General features: G+C 66.8%; 2 protein-coding genes across 14 annotated transcripts; one reads left to right on the forward strand and one right to left on the reverse strand.

Annotated features, from left to right (window-relative positions):
• Positions 1–422: 422 nt before the first annotated feature.
• On the reverse strand, positions 423–8,134 carry ARHGAP9 (Rho GTPase activating protein 9). Of its 5 annotated transcripts, none has more exons than XM_040539494.1 (18): positions 7,609–8,134; positions 6,542–6,877; positions 6,109–6,302; positions 5,158–5,382; positions 4,671–4,739; positions 4,375–4,485; positions 4,249–4,310; positions 3,509–3,596; positions 3,262–3,357; positions 2,879–2,977; positions 2,675–2,798; positions 2,484–2,597; positions 1,994–2,092; positions 1,839–1,916; positions 1,654–1,707; positions 1,430–1,564; positions 1,248–1,353; positions 423–941 (listed from the first exon to the last, which is right to left on the reverse strand). In XM_040539494.1, exons 2-18 carry the CDS (start codon positions 6,840–6,842, stop codon positions 761–763), a joined length of 2,136 nt encoding a protein of 711 aa, XP_040395428.1. In that variant the 5' UTR covers positions 6,843–6,877; positions 7,609–8,134; the 3' UTR covers positions 423–760. The 5 variants fall into 5 exon arrangements, 4 of the variants coding, with proteins under 4 accessions (XP_040395428.1, XP_040395426.1, XP_040395429.1 ...); XM_040539492.1 differs by having other exon boundaries at positions 6,997–8,134; XM_040539495.1 differs by having other exon boundaries at positions 6,542–8,134.
• Positions 5,905–14,048, forward strand: MARS1 (methionyl-tRNA synthetase 1). 9 transcript variants are annotated; one of them, XM_040539481.1, is made up of 22 exons: positions 5,906–5,983; positions 9,069–9,159; positions 9,257–9,335; positions 9,426–9,560; positions 9,727–9,802; positions 9,887–10,059; positions 10,187–10,299; positions 10,445–10,561; positions 10,683–10,886; positions 11,043–11,244; positions 11,346–11,420; positions 11,502–11,672; positions 11,794–11,889; positions 11,974–12,091; positions 12,328–12,541; positions 12,612–12,743; positions 12,842–12,946; positions 13,022–13,205; positions 13,293–13,364; positions 13,456–13,482; positions 13,601–13,714; positions 13,794–14,048. In XM_040539481.1, the coding sequence occupies exons 1-22, from the start codon at positions 5,947–5,949 to the stop codon at positions 13,944–13,946; spliced, it is 2,688 nt and encodes an 895-aa protein (XP_040395415.1). In that variant the 5' UTR covers positions 5,906–5,946; the 3' UTR covers positions 13,947–14,048. The 9 variants fall into 9 exon arrangements, with proteins under 9 accessions (XP_040395416.1, XP_040395415.1, XP_040395411.1 ...); XM_040539478.1 differs by lacking the exon at positions 5,906–5,983 and adding an exon at positions 8,752–8,912; XM_040539474.1 differs by lacking the exon at positions 5,906–5,983 and adding an exon at positions 8,755–8,940 and having other exon boundaries at positions 8,977–9,159.
• Positions 14,049–14,081: the final 33 nt, after the last annotated feature.

Here is a 14,081-nt window from a genome sequence, read left to right on the forward strand (position 1 = left end):
AGTAGCGAGGAGTATGGGGGTCAGCCTGGGCAGAGGGAAGGGGGACAAAGCCACGGAACTGGGGTTTCCCAGCAGCAGGGCAGAACCAGGAGGCTACCCAGGCACCAGCATGCTTCCCTCGCTCCCTAGCAGCAGGCCAGCACCCACGCTGCTGCCTGCTCTGTGCCAAAGCCTTCGATTCCAGAACAAGCAACACCTGGTCGAGTACCAACAGCTGTGCACAAGCAAGTAGCCCTTCTGCTGCAGGCACTGCTGGAAACGCTTCTCCCACTCTGGTACCTACCTGCAACACAAGCACTGCCACTCGGCATGCTGCAGGCCCCCCGGCCCCCCAGGCACCTCCCAGAGAAACACATCAGGCACAGCCTGATCCTGCCCTGGTGGTAACTGAGCCACCAGAGCCGGGGCACTCTCCTGGTGGGTCTGATGGTGACAGATACGTTTTTAATGAATGGTGGAAATAAATCAGTGTTGGAACAACCTTGGGGAGGCATACGGGGCATGGCAGAGTGCGGCAGGAAGGGAAGTTTGGGGCTGCCATATTCCCTAGAGCATGAAGAGGGGGCTCCAGGAGTCTTCTCTGGGAAAGGAACGGGAAGAGGGTAGCTCCTGGTGCTGCAGGCCCCCAACCCTGATCAGAGCAGGAGGCCCTGGCAGTCCCAGGGAAGATGCCTGCTTACTGCAGAGTCCCAGGTACACAGGGCAGGAAGGGGCAATGGCAGCTGAGATACCTGTGCCCAGTATGGGGGGGGGATCAGGCTCAAGGAGGGGTGGGGAAGATGCGGTCGAAGTGTGCCAGCAGCAGCTCCACGGCCTGGTTCTGCTGGGACATGCCCACGGCCAGGCTGCCTGGCTCCCGCTCCGGACGCAGCAGCGTTGGCCCGAACACGATGCCAATGTTCTGGCATGTCATGCGGTTGACGTCTGCCTGCCCCATCACCCTGGGAATGCACAAGATTCAGGGGGAGGGAAGAGGTGTCTCATGCCACCCATCTAGCTCCCCCATTCTCCCTTTGCTGTCCCCGGGGGCTTGTATACCAGGGCTCCATCACTCTGATGGTGTGCCCTAATCCCTCATCCCACCCCATGTACCAGGACCACCCCATCCTTCCCCAGACAAGTAGGTCAGCCCCTCTCAAGGCTGATCCTCATAATGCAAACCCCCAGCTACCCCATACCCTGAACCCCTGTGGGGCATCCCCAAGCCCACCCCCAGCCACTCCCAGCCCGGCAGCAGGCCCCCTTACCGGCAGAGGTGAGCCACGAGGTAGCGCAGGGTGGCGTAGTTGGGGGGGGGCATGCTCTGCACCAGCTCAGCCACCCGCTGCACCTGCTCCTGGGGGTCCGGCAGCTCTGGGGGAGCCACAGGGGTCAGACACTTTGGCCCCCCAGCTCCCACAGCCTGGGGACCCTGTGGGGAGACACTTACTGATGGCTTCAATGAAGGGGTTGAAGAGCCCGTAAGGCACTAGGGGTTCGGGTAGCTCCCGGAAGAAGAGCTTGAGGGCACCAGTCACCACGTGGATGTCGCTCCACTCAGGGTCCGCCAGGCTGAGCCGCTCCTCTGGGGGAAACCGGGAGGCTCAGCCTGCACCTGGGCCACCCCGGGCCTGGCACCACCAGGGCAACCTCTGCACAGCCACCCCAGCTCACCTTGGCACAGCTGCTCGGGGAAGACATAGCGCCCATCCGAGGTCACAGCTCGTTCTGCGGAGATGAAAGGGTATTTGGGGCGGGGGGGGGACAGGCACGGACAGTCACCTTCCCCCGTCTCTGTGTATGCACCCCAGCACAGCCCCCCTTGCCCCTCCCCATCTGGTGCCCCCTCATCCCCTCACCCTGGTCCACGGCAAACCGCAGCTTCTGGATCACAGACAGGTTCCCATTGATCCGGTAAATCCCATCAACGTCAAGGCCTGGGGACAAGGATGGGGTGAGACGCGGTAGGTGGCTCTGCGCCAGACGGGAGGGCCGTGCCACCTGGGGTACCGACCTCTCTCCTCAACAGCCTCCACGCAGAGCCGGACGAAGCGGGGCACCGTGGTGTTCTCCCGCTGGCACAGGGCTTCCAGGCGGCACCCGAACACCTGGTCTGGGAGAAGGCAGTGCTGGGGCAAACTGGGAGCGGAGGGAATGGGACTTGGGGACTGGGGCCAGGAGGGGAAGCAGGGAATTGGGAGATGGGAGACTGCCAGCAAGGGCAGGGAGGGACGCCAGGAACGGGATAAGTCTCTGGGGCCAGAAAGTGGCACTGGGATGGGAGACACTGAGTCCAACTGAGCAATGGGACTGATGGGGGCACAGGGACTTGGGGTGGGGATGGGGACGCTGGGACCAACTGGGGACCAGCATCCAAATCTCACTCTTACACTCAGGTGCCCTCCTCTCCCGCTTTTGAGTGCAAGGGGAGTATGTGGAAGGGTATGGGGGGTCCCAAGGGTGCAGTGGGATTTAGGGGAGGTCCCAGAGTCGGAGAGCCCCACCTCGAATGAGCCCCTTCTCCTGCAGGCTCTGGAGAGGGGGCCGTTTGATGATGAAGCGCCTCAGCTTGCTCTTCACCCGTTTCTTCTCTGAGGTGTCAGGAGCGGGGGGGGCACCTGGAGGCAGAGCAGGCCCAGGGGGGTCACCGCAGCCCCGCGCCCTGAAGCCTGCCACTCTCGATCCCCAGCCCTACCTGGGGACCTATTCCCCTCGGTGACCCACGGCGCCTCATCCTCGTCCCCACTGAGCTCCGCCAGGTCCCTGCTGGGTACATGGCGCAGCCACCCCAAAGGCACATCCATGGGGTTCTCCAGGTCCTGGTGGTGATGGGAACACTCAGCAGCGCAGGCAGAACTGTGGGCAACCACCGGGCAGCCCCTGTCCCCCGGGCACTCACCAGCCGGTGGATTACCTCCCGTATGGCCCGGGCCCACTCCTGGATCGTGGCCTCGTGGTCTGACTGCAGCAGGAACTCGTTACCTGTCACTGTGCGGAGCTGGGGGAGGTAGCAGGACATGGGAGGGGGGCAAGGAACCCAGGGGAACCCAGACACTCCTCCCTCCCACCCTGCCCTTCATAGGGGCTCCTGAGGTGCCCCTAACCCAACTGGGGGTCTCCATGGCCCCTGGTGAAGTGGCAACCCGTGTCCCGTTCTGGGGTCCGTGTATCTGCTGGGCTGCATCTTTTAGGGGTCCCCTCGTCCGTGGACCGAGAGGGCATCGCTGCAATGTCTGGATGCTTTTGGAGAGCCTGCTGCTTTTAGGGTCCCGCTCCACTCACGTGGATGACATTCTTCTTGCTGGAGAGGTGGCGGGCCCAGTCCAGCGCAGCCCCTCGCAAGTCCACGCTGCTCTCAGGGCGGCTGCTGGCAGGGCACTGCGGGGCACTGGGTGTCAGCGGGTACCCTGCCCCCTGGTGTCTCCATAGCCCCCCCCCCCCCGCTGTCCCCACTGTCCCCCCGTGCCTCCCATTGCCTTGGCAGCCCCCATCTCCTCCCCGTCCCAGCTCCTCCATGCCCCCAACTCACCCAGGTGGCGGGTGCCGGGCCCTTGGGCTCCTTGTAGAAGACGAGGCTGTTCCTGGCCAGCACCACCCAGGAGACCCCCCAGCTCTTCCTGGGGGCAGTGGGTGAGGGGCACCTCACCAGGGCTGGGGGCAGGCTTGGTGCCCCCTACCCCGGTAGAGGGTCTCTCCATGGGCCTCTGTCGCTCTTTGACCGCTCTTGCCCCAGATTTCCCCCTCCCTCCTCCCCCCGCCCCCCATCCTGGCACAGCCAAAACCACCTTTTTGTGCCCAGGACATCGCGTGTCTGAAGCTGTAGAGGCCAGACACAGCCCCCCCTCCCCAAGTATGGCACAGCCCCTCCATAAACTCCCCACCCCAACTAGCATGGTCCCTGTCTGTCCAAATGGGGATCCCCCTCTCCCCCCAAATCTGGCACGGACCCACAGACTGACATAGCCCCCTTGTCTTAATATGGACCTTTACAAGGCTGCACAGTCCCTTCTGCTTTACTGGAGGACCCCTCTGCCCCGGCAAAGCCCCCCCCCATGCCCTGACACCTCCCCTTGAACAACGGGGACCCCCCTGCCCTGTGGTGAACCCCAGCTTAACGCAGCCCCCTGCACCATGAGCTCCCCCACCCACCCCAGTCCACCCCTGGGGACAGCCCCTTCCACCGGGACCCTCTGCCCCCATTCCTGGCACAGCCCCCTGCACCAGGACCCCCCCATCCTGGGGCAACATCCTGCCTACCCCAGCCCTCACCTGAGCTTCCTGCCCCCCTCAGCGATCTTGGTCCTGTTGAGCTGCCCAGCCTTCTGCACCTCCTGCGGGAACACGGTCAGCGCTGCCCCCGCTCCCCCCACCCCTCCCGGCCCCAGGGTAACTCACGGTGGATAAGTCAAGGCTGCAGGGCGGGGGCTTGGCGGGGGCCTGGGGGGGCAGCGAGGCGGCTGCGCAATCCCCCTGGCTGTGCTGGGAGAGGGGCTGGCCACGGATCACCTGCGGGGGAGATGGTGAGAGGGGCACGGTCCAGGACACCTGCCAGGCCCTCGGTGCTGCTCCTGTCGCCCATCCACGCTGCCTCAACCCCCTCCTGCCCAGCCCAGTGCCCCCCACCCTCCTCCTTCCCCTCCCACCCCCCTCCCCGTGGTGCCTCATCCCGGTGCCCCCTCCCCGTGGCTCACGGTGCCACCGCCGTCCGGGGAGCTCTGGTGTGCCGGGCTCTTGGGGCGCTCCGCAGCAGGGCTCTGGTCCTGCGCACGATGGAGGGGACGCGAGTCAGCCTCGGGGAACGGCATGGCTGGAGACCCGCGGGCCAGGGCTCCCCACGGCAATTAACACTAGCGCTAATTGCCAGCAGCCCGGTGGGGCCATGCCAGGGACACGGGTGGGCACGGAGAGGGACCGGGGAGGGCACCAGGAGAGGCACGGGGGGCAGTTGTGGGGCCACACGGAAAGGGTGGGAATGAAGATATTTGTAGGATAATGGGAGAGCATCGGGGGGGTCACAGGGACCATTGTGGGGGGGAGACGGAAGAGGATGGGTGGGCATTGGTGAGGGCACAGAGGGCACTGGGAAGGATGCTGGTGGGGAAATGGAGCACACAGGGGTGCACGGAGGGGTAGGGGCGCGTAGACCCAGCCGGCTGGGGTGCTGGCCCCCATGCCCACCGCCTCCCGGTGCCGCCGGGGGGGTTTCCAGGAGGTCACGCCCGTCTGGGGGTTGTAGAAGAAGCAGCGGCCAGTGCTGGGGTCCTGGTGACGCTCCCAGGCCCCCAAAACCTGGAGGGGGACCCCAGCTGGCACGGGGGGCTCTCCCTGCCCCCCCGCCCGCTGCAGCTCCTCGAAGTTGCAGTAGATCGCGGGGGTCACCATGCCAGCTCCAGGTCGGGGGATCTGCGCGGAACAGACCCTCGCGTTGACGCTGCCCCGTGCCGTGCCTCAGCCCCCTGCCCCGGGGGCTTGACCCCTGCCCCCTGACCCCCTGCGGCACCCCCAGCCGCAGGGGGCACCCCCAGCAGCACCCCCTCGCGTTGCCCTTCTGCCGTGCCCCCAGCCCCACGCCGTGACCCCCAACCTGCACCATGCCCAGCGCAGATCGGGGTCGTGCAATCACCTCCCCACAGACATTTATCCTGCCGCCCCCCCCCTCCCCCCCCCCCCCCGGCATCTGTGCCCTCTCCCCCCCCCTTCCCCCCCGATGTTCCCCCCACCCCAGGCCCGGTGCCTCACTCCCACCTGTTGCCCGCAGCAGTGCAGCCCCGGCCCCTGAGCCCTGCTGCGGGCAGCACAGCCCCCCCCCGACCCCCCCCCCCCCGCTGCACTTCCTCCGCTGCCCCCACCGAGATGAGGAAGCGGTGGCAGCGGGGGCGGGGTTGGAGGGTGCTGGGGTGCGGGGGGGGGCGGGGGGGGTGCACAGGGTGCGGTCCAGGAGAGCGAGGTTCAGGGTGCAGGCAGGCGATGCAGGGGTGCAGGTTGAAGGTGCAGGGTGTGGAAGGTGGGTGCACGGATTTTTTTTGGGGGGGGGACGGGGCAGGAACAGTGGCACAGGCAGGGCTGTAGGTGCTCCGAGAGGGACAGGGCTGGGGGCTGCCCTCTGAGGGCCACCTCACCCCCACTTACCCCAGTGCCCTGGGCCAGCAGCTCCTGCTGGGACTGGGACTGTGGCAGGGGTGGGGGGGCGGGCAGGGGCCCCCCCGCCAGCTGGCTGGTGCTGACGCTGCGGCCCACGGGGCGCATGGGTACGCTGGCCTCCTGGGGAGGGGCGGGGGGGAGTCCACACAGGTTCTCCACTGAGTGGTACTGAGACAGCAGGCCTGGAGGAAGAGAGTGGGGTACCCACCAACCTGAAAGGATGCTCCAGTGCGGGGGGGCAGAGTCCCCAGCCCCATGGCCCTCGTTTCCCCCGGTGCTGTATCCCCCCGTCCCCTGCTCCCAGTGTCCCCTTATCTTATGCCCCTAACGCCCCCAGCCCTTTGCTCCCAAACCCAGTGCTCCACGGCTCCGCTCTCCCAGCATCCTGCCATCCTGTGCCCCCCCCCCCCACCTCACTCACCTGTGTACGCAGGCAGGCTCGGGGGCTGCACGTTCCATCTCCCAATGTCACCGGGGTCCAGCTCAGCCACGTAGGTGGCAGGGACGAAGAAGGGCCGAGCCCAGCGGGGCTCACTGGCCCGTCTCACCTGCCACCAGTCCTCGTTGGCCTTGCGGAGCAGCAGGAACTGCTCACCTGCAGCCATGGCCACGTGCCGCCCGTCCTCGGCACAGTACGTGTAGTCGTAGAGGGCGCGGAGCACCACGGCCGGCTCAGCGCGCCGCCACCGCCGCCCCTCCAGCCGCCACCTCCCTGCCAGCATCCTCGCCCTGCTCAGGACACCAGAGCCCCGGCCATCTGCAGGGCACAACGCCGGGGGTCAGGGCAGATGCGCCCCGTGCCCCACAGCTGGCACGGCTCCGGGCAGCGGTGCAACGGGGCTCAGCAGCGCCACGGGGCAGCAGCAGGGACCCTACCTGCAGGGCCCGGACTCTCCGGGCAACACCGTGCCCCAAGGCCAGGCCGTGCCCAGCCACCACAGCAATGGCACACGTGCCTCCCGTTAAGCCAGTGCCCCACCGTCATGGATTTGCCGCCAGCCACGGCTGTGCCCCATGAGCAGTGCAGGGCCCATGTTCTGCCCCGCTTCCTGATGCCAAGGGAGCCAGCGTCTGCCCTTGGTCTGTGGGGGACTGAGGGGAAGCGAGGGGGCTGGGGGTGCGGGGTTGGCTGGCGCTCGGGGACCTGACGGAAACGCAGCAGTTTCTGTAGCAGGAAGCAACGAGGCTGCGGCTTCCTTGCACCACACGCTATGGGGTTGGGGGGCAGTGCCGGGGGGCGGGGGGGTCTCGGCCCCAGGTTCCCAAGTGCCCATCCCACGGTCCCACATCCCCGCAGCTCCCTGTCCCCCCGCTCCTCACCCCACAGCCCTGCAGCGTCACAGCCCCCGGCCCTCATCCCTGGCGCCGCACATTTTCCCAGTTCCCCCGGTCCCCGTCCCAAGGACCCTCCAAGCCCCACGGCCCGTGGTTCCGGACTCCCAACGCCGCGGCTCAGCAGCACCCAGCCCTGCCGGGGGTCGCACTCACCATCTTCGGGGCGCTGCCACGGAGCCAGCGGGCAGGACCCGACGCCGGGGCAGAGAGGTGCTGGGGGCTGACGGGGGGGGGGGCAGGCAGAGGAGCCAGGTGTCCTGCCGCCCGCTCCCCCAGCCCAATACCCGCGGCCCCGCTCGACCCCAAGCGCCTTTCGGCTCTGCCCACCCGTTAAGGAGAGGGGGGCGACACCCGTGGGGCCGAACCCCGGGGAAACCAGCCCCGGGGTGCTCGCACCGCCCCGGCGGCAAAGCAGCCCTGTTCCGGGGGAGGACCCCAGCCCGATCCCCGCCGCCCGCCCCCGCTTCCCTTCGCCCTCTCCGCCCGCCGGTTGCTGCTGCACGGGGACGTCCCGGGGACCGGGACCGGGACCGGGCGGGGTGAAGCCGGGCTGCGTTTGCGCGGAGCCCCCGGTGCGGTACGGAGGCGCCCCCGGTGCCTGCCCCCCCGGGACCTGCACCTGCCGGGGCGGCGGCGGCGATGACACGGGGCGTGCTGCAAGGCGGGGCGGGACGGGACGGGACGGGACGGGACCGGACGGGTGGGACGGGACGGGCCGGGACCGGACGGGCCGGGACTGGACGGAACGGGACGGAACGGGACCGGACGGGGCTGGACGGGCCGGGACCGGACGGGTCGGGGCACTCGGACGCCTGCGGGACGTTCTCGGTCCGAGGGCAGGGCGCCGGCTGCGCTCCCGGGGACGCGCCCGGTGCTCGCGGCTGCCCCGAGGCGGGGAGGGGGGGGGGGGGAGCGGCCCCGTGTCCCGCAGCGCCCCTTCGTGACGTCACCGCCCCGTGCCGCGGCGGCAGCGGAGCCGCAGCGGCCCCGCTCGGTTGCCATGGCAACGCCGGCCGGCCGGCCCCCGCCGCCATCGCGCGGAGGAGGCTCTCGCGAGAGCTTGGGCGTCTCCGGCGCGGGGCATTGTGGGAGTTGTAGTTCCACCCGGATGCGACGCCCCGTTCCCGGAGGTACCCGCGCGGAGCATTGTGGGAGTTGTAGTCGTACGCGACCGGCAGGCCCTATTCCGAAAGCTCCCGCGCGGGGCATTGTGGGAGTTGTAGTGCTACTAAGCCGGGGCGCCCCGCCTCGGAAGCTCCCGCGCGGGGCGTTGTGGGAGTCGTAGTTCCCCGCGAACCGGACGCCCCGTCCCGGAAGCCGTTGCTCGCCGCCCGCCCCGGTTGCATCAGCGGCGATGCGGCTGCAGGTGGCGGCGGGCGGCCCCGCGGCGCTGAAGGTGGTGGCGGCCGCTCAGTGCGCCGCCGCCCCGGTGCGGCTCTGCTGGAGCGCCCCGGCAGGTGAGGCCGCCGCTGGGGGGGGGGGGGGGTGGACCCGCGGCACCGGAGGGGGGGGGGGGGGGAGGACCCGCGGCACCGGGAGGCCGCGCCGTAACCCCCCCCCCCCCCCCCCGCCTCACGGCCTGTCCGCCCCTGACGGGCCCGCCCGTCCCGCAGAGCAGCCCCTGTCGCCGCTGTGCTCCCCGTGGGTGCCCGCCCTGCAGCTGGACAGCGGCGCCGTCCTCTTCTCCCCCAACGCCATCTGCCAGTGAGTACCGGCGGGGTGCGGGGCTGGAACGGGGCCGCGGGACACCGAGCGGGGCCGGAGCTCTGCCCCTGCCCTGCCCTCCCCTCCCCTCCCGCAGGTACTTCTTCCTGGCCAGCGGACAGGAGCCGACCGACCTCACCAACCAGTGGCTGGAGTGGGAGGCCACGGAGCTGCAGGTGGGTGTCCGAGGCGCTGCTGGGCCGCCGTGGCGGGGCCTGGCTCGTGGCCTCGGCCTGCCTGACCCCCGTTCCGCCGTCTGCTCCCAGCCGGTCGTGGCGGCGGCCTTGTACGCGCAGCTGGTGCACGGCAAGAAGGGGCTGGAGGCGGCGGGGGCCCTGGGGAAGCTGCTGGCTTACATCGAGCAGAGCTTGTCTGGGAGAGGCACCGCTTACCTTGCCGGGGTAAGTGGGACCCCCCCAGCATGGGAGAATCCTGCTCTCTTGGGGGGGGGATTCGGAAGGCAGCCCTTTTCCCTGGGGAGCTGCGCTCCCTCCTGTCTTCCCTGAGGCAGAGCCCCAAGCCCGGGCTGGGGCTGTCTCAAGGCTTGACGCTGCTTTTCTGGGCCAGGATACCAAGTCGGTGGCTGACGTGGTTGTGTGGGGAGCCCTGTTCCCTGTGCTCCAGGATGAGGCCAGCCTGTCAAGTAAGAGGGAAACAAGTGTGTCAGGAGGGGCATATTTCCTGTGTCTCCACAACCGTGAGAACCACCTACTGTCTCCTCCCCAAGACGAGCTGCAGGCGCTGAGAACCTGGTTCCAGAGTATGACGCTCTCAGAGGCCTGCAGGAAAGCCGCTGACTCAGTGCTGATGCCCAAGGGGCTCCTGGAGTTCAAGTCCTACCTGCAGAAGCAGCCTCCACCTTGCCTGGCCATGGAGAGAGCCACCAGTAACGAGCCTGAGGTACAGCCCTGGCCCCCTTGCTCAGCCACGGCACAGGAACAGGTTCCCCCTCGGGCTGATGGCAATAGTCCCGCAGACCCTCGCTGGGACCCGCTGCCCCCTCGCTCATCAGCTGTTTTCCCCACAGGAGGAAGAAGCTTCTGAGCGGGCCCTGACGGAGGAGGAAATCACAGCTGCTGCAGATGCCTGGGCCCGTGGTGCTGCGGCACTGCCCAAGCCCTGGCATCCGCAGAAACCTGTGTGAGTCCCAAACCGACGCAAGGCTTGGGCTGTTGCGGACGTCTGGGCGATCTCGAAGGGGGTTGCAGGCTGATGCCGTGTCGCTCTGAGGTGAGCTGGCCTCGTTGCCCTTTGTGTTTGCGTTAACTGCTCCTGCCTGTGCCAGGTTGCCTGTGGAGGGCATGAGAAACGTCCTGATCACCAGCGCCCTGCCCTACGTGAACAACGTGCCTCACCTTGGTAATATCATCGGCTGCGTTCTCAGCGCTGACACCTTCGCTAGGTGAGATGCTGGCCGGTGGAAGCTCCCTGCTGCCAGAGGTTCCTCGGGGGCGGGGGAGGTGGAAGGGGGCAACCGTGCTGCCCCCAGCACCTGCAGAGGTGTCAGAGGCCTCCGCCCGCAGGTACTGTCGCCTGCGGAACTGGAACACGCTCTACGTGTGCGGCACGGACGAGTACGGCACGGCCACTGAGACTAAGGCAGTGGAAGAGGGGCTGACTCCTCGGGAGATCTGTGACAAGTACAACGCTATCCACGCTGACATCTACCGCTGGTTCGACATCTCCTTCGACTACTTTGGCCGCACCACCACACCTCACCAGACCGCGTGAGCTGCTGCACCGCCCGGGGCTTCACGGGGGGGTGGTATTGGTGCTGTGGGTGGTGGGGGAACCCCAGCGTGCCCGGCTGAGGGTGTTCTAGGGCTCTCACGTGTCTTCTGGCTGCTTGCGACTGCTCTGTTCCTTTTCCTCTGCTTTCCCAGGATTGCCCAGGACATCTTTCAGCGCCTGCTGGCCCGTGGTTTCCTGCTGCAAGACACCGTGGAGCAGCTGCAGTGTGAGGGCTGCCAGCGATTCCTGGCTGACCGCTTTGTGGAGGGCGTCTGCCCCTTCTGCAGCTACGAGGAGGCCCGGGGGGACCAGTGTGATAAATGCGGCAAACTCATCAATGCTGTGGAACTGAAGGTGGGATGGGATCCCTCTGGGAGGCCCGTTGCTTTGCCTGGGACCCCAGCCTTGTCCCGGGCTCTATCCAAGCTGTGTTTCTCTGTTTCTCTTCCCAACAGAAGCCCCAGTGCAAGCTTTGCAGGGGCGCCCCTGTGGTAAAGCCCACCCAGCACCTCTTCCTAGACCTTCCCAAGGTAGGCTTCCCTCACTGGAGGACTGGGGAGGGGACAGAACACCCCCTGGCACCGCTTCCCATCCCCGTGTGCTGCCAACAGCTGGAGGAGCAGCTGGAACCGTGGCTGGAGCGCTCCTGGACCACCGGGGACTGGACAGCCAACGCTCGCTACATCACTCGCTCCTGGATCCGGGATGGGCTCAAGCCCCGCTGTATCACCCGTGACCTGAAGTGGGGCACGCCTGTGCCTCTCGATGGCTTCCGTGACAAGGTGGGTGGCTCCTCAGCAGCAGGGTCTGTCCTCGGGTGGCCGGCCTGGGCCTCAGCCTGCCCTGCCTTGGCCGTTCCTTGCTCAGGTATCGCTTCCCCCCACCCCCCCCCCTCCCCACCAGGTGTTCTACGTGTGGTTCGACGCTCCCATCGGCTACTTGTCCATCACGGCCAACTACACGGACCAGTGGGAGAGGTGGTGGAAGAACCCCCAGCAGGTCAAGGGCTGGGGCGGCCGCAGGGTTGGGGGCAGAGCCAGGCGGCGGGGGTCTGCTCACGTTTCCCCCCCCCCCGCTCCGCAGGTTGAGCTGTACAACTTCATGGCCAAGGACAACGTCCCCTTCCACAGCGTCATATTTCCTTGCTCGCTCCTGGGTGCTGACGACAACTACACCCTGGTGAACCACCTCATTGCTACAGGTACCGGGGGGGTTCTCCGGGGATTTGGGGGGGGGGGGGGGCGGGGCTCTGCTTTCCCTCAGTCCTGGGAACAGCCCGCTCAGCCCCACGCGGGCACGAAACCGCATTTCCCTGCTTTGACTTGGAAAACCCCCTTGAGCAGAGCGTGGGGGCTATGACTACGTTGCCATGCCCTCTACGCTGTGGGACTGTTCCCTGCCTGGGTCCCACGGCGGTGTCCCTCCTGCCCTCCCCAGAGTACCTGAACTATGAGGACGGGAAGTTCTCCAAGAGCAGAGGCGTGGGGGTGTTCGGGGACATGGCCAAGGACACGGGCATCCCAGCGGACATCTGGCGCTTCTACCTGCTGTACCTGCGGCCTGAGGGGCAGGACAGCGCCTTCTCCTGGAGCGACCTCATGCTCAAGAACAACTCAGAGCTGCTGAACAACCTGGGGAACTTCATCAACAGGTGAGGCAGGGTGGGAGGGGGGAGCATCTCTGGCTCCAGCCTCTGCTCACGCCCGCCCCTCCGTCCCCAGAGCTGGCATGTTTGTGTGCAAGTTCTTTGGTGGCATTGTCCCTGACATGGTCCTGACAGCCGATGACAAGAGGCTCCTGGCTCGCGTCACCCTGGAGCTGCGCCAGTACCACCAGCTGCTGGAGAAAGTCCGGTGGGTAGCTGAAATCCCAGGGCTGGGTAGTTCAGGGACGTAGGGGGTGAAGTCCTGACCTGGAGCAGCCGCTCGGCCCTTCTCTGCCCCCCCCCCAGCATTCGTGATGCCCTGCGATGCATCCTCAGCATCTCTCGCCATGGCAATCAGTACATCCAGGTGAACGAGCCCTGGAAGAGGATTAAGGGCAACGAGGAAGACAGGTAGGAAGAGTTCAGGAGCACGGGGGTGCCACGGGCCCAGGAGCTAGCGCTGACGGAGGGTTTTCTGCCTGGCAGGCAGCGTGCAGGCACAGTGACCGGTGTGGCGGTGAACATGGCCTCCCTGCTGGCCGTCATGCTGCAGCCCTACATGCCCAGCGTCAGCGTGGCCATCCAGGGGCAGCTCTGCATCCCCCCGGAGTGCTTTGTCCTGAGCCCCATCTTCACCTGCACCTTGCCCCCCGGGCACCGTGTGGGCGCGGTAGGTGGAAGGCTGTGGACAGGGGATGGGTGGGGCGGGGTAAGCCAGAGCCCCGCAGGGCTAAGCCCTCTTTTCCCCTGGTTCTAGGTGAGTCCCCTTTTCCAGAAGCTGGAGAACGACCAGATTGAAGCCCTCCGCAAGCGATTTGGGGGAGGGCAGGTGAGTGGGGGCCGTAACGCTCCTCCGACTCGGGCAACTCCTTGTTGCTCCATCTCTCCTGTTTCTTTCCTCACTGTCTCTCCTTTCCCAGCCTGAAGACCCCAATGTAGTACGTCAGGTAACTCCCTGGTACTGCCACGGGGGTGCTGCTGTGACCCCCTCCCCAGCACGCAGGGGGTGCACGGGATGCGTAGCTCTGCTTCTGGACCCTACACCCCCCTTCTGTCTTTCCGCAGGCTAAGCCAACCCCTCCAGCCTCAGACCCTGTTCCAGCTCCAGCCTCTGGGACTGTTGTGGCTCCAGGTGACCCCCAGCTGATCCAGGAGCTGACAGAACAGGTAGCCAAGCAGGTGAGTGCGCGTAGGAGCTGCCCCATCTCAACCCCTTCCCCTCTCCCTGGCCACAGCCCTCACCCCTGGCCTTCCCCAGGGCAACCATGTGCGGCAGCTGAAGGCCAACAAGGCAGAGAAGGCACAGGTTGACAGTGAGGTGGCCAAACTGCTGGAACTGAAGAAACAGCTGGCACTAGCAGAGGGCAAAAGTCCCGAAGTCCTCGTACCGAAGGGGAAACGGAAGAAATAGCACCTAGCTTCCCTGTGCCGTGGGACAGCTACAGCCCTGGAACTACAAAGACCGGACTGAACTGTGCTGACGGTTACACGCGTGTAATAAAATGCAAAGAACTGTACAACGTCTGGAAGCTATGCATTCCCCGTG

Source organism: Cygnus olor, chromosome 29 (genome assembly GCF_009769625.2).
Source record: "Cygnus olor isolate bCygOlo1 chromosome 29, bCygOlo1.pri.v2, whole genome shotgun sequence".
NCBI lineage: Eukaryota > Metazoa > Chordata > Aves > Anseriformes > Anatidae > Cygnus > Cygnus olor.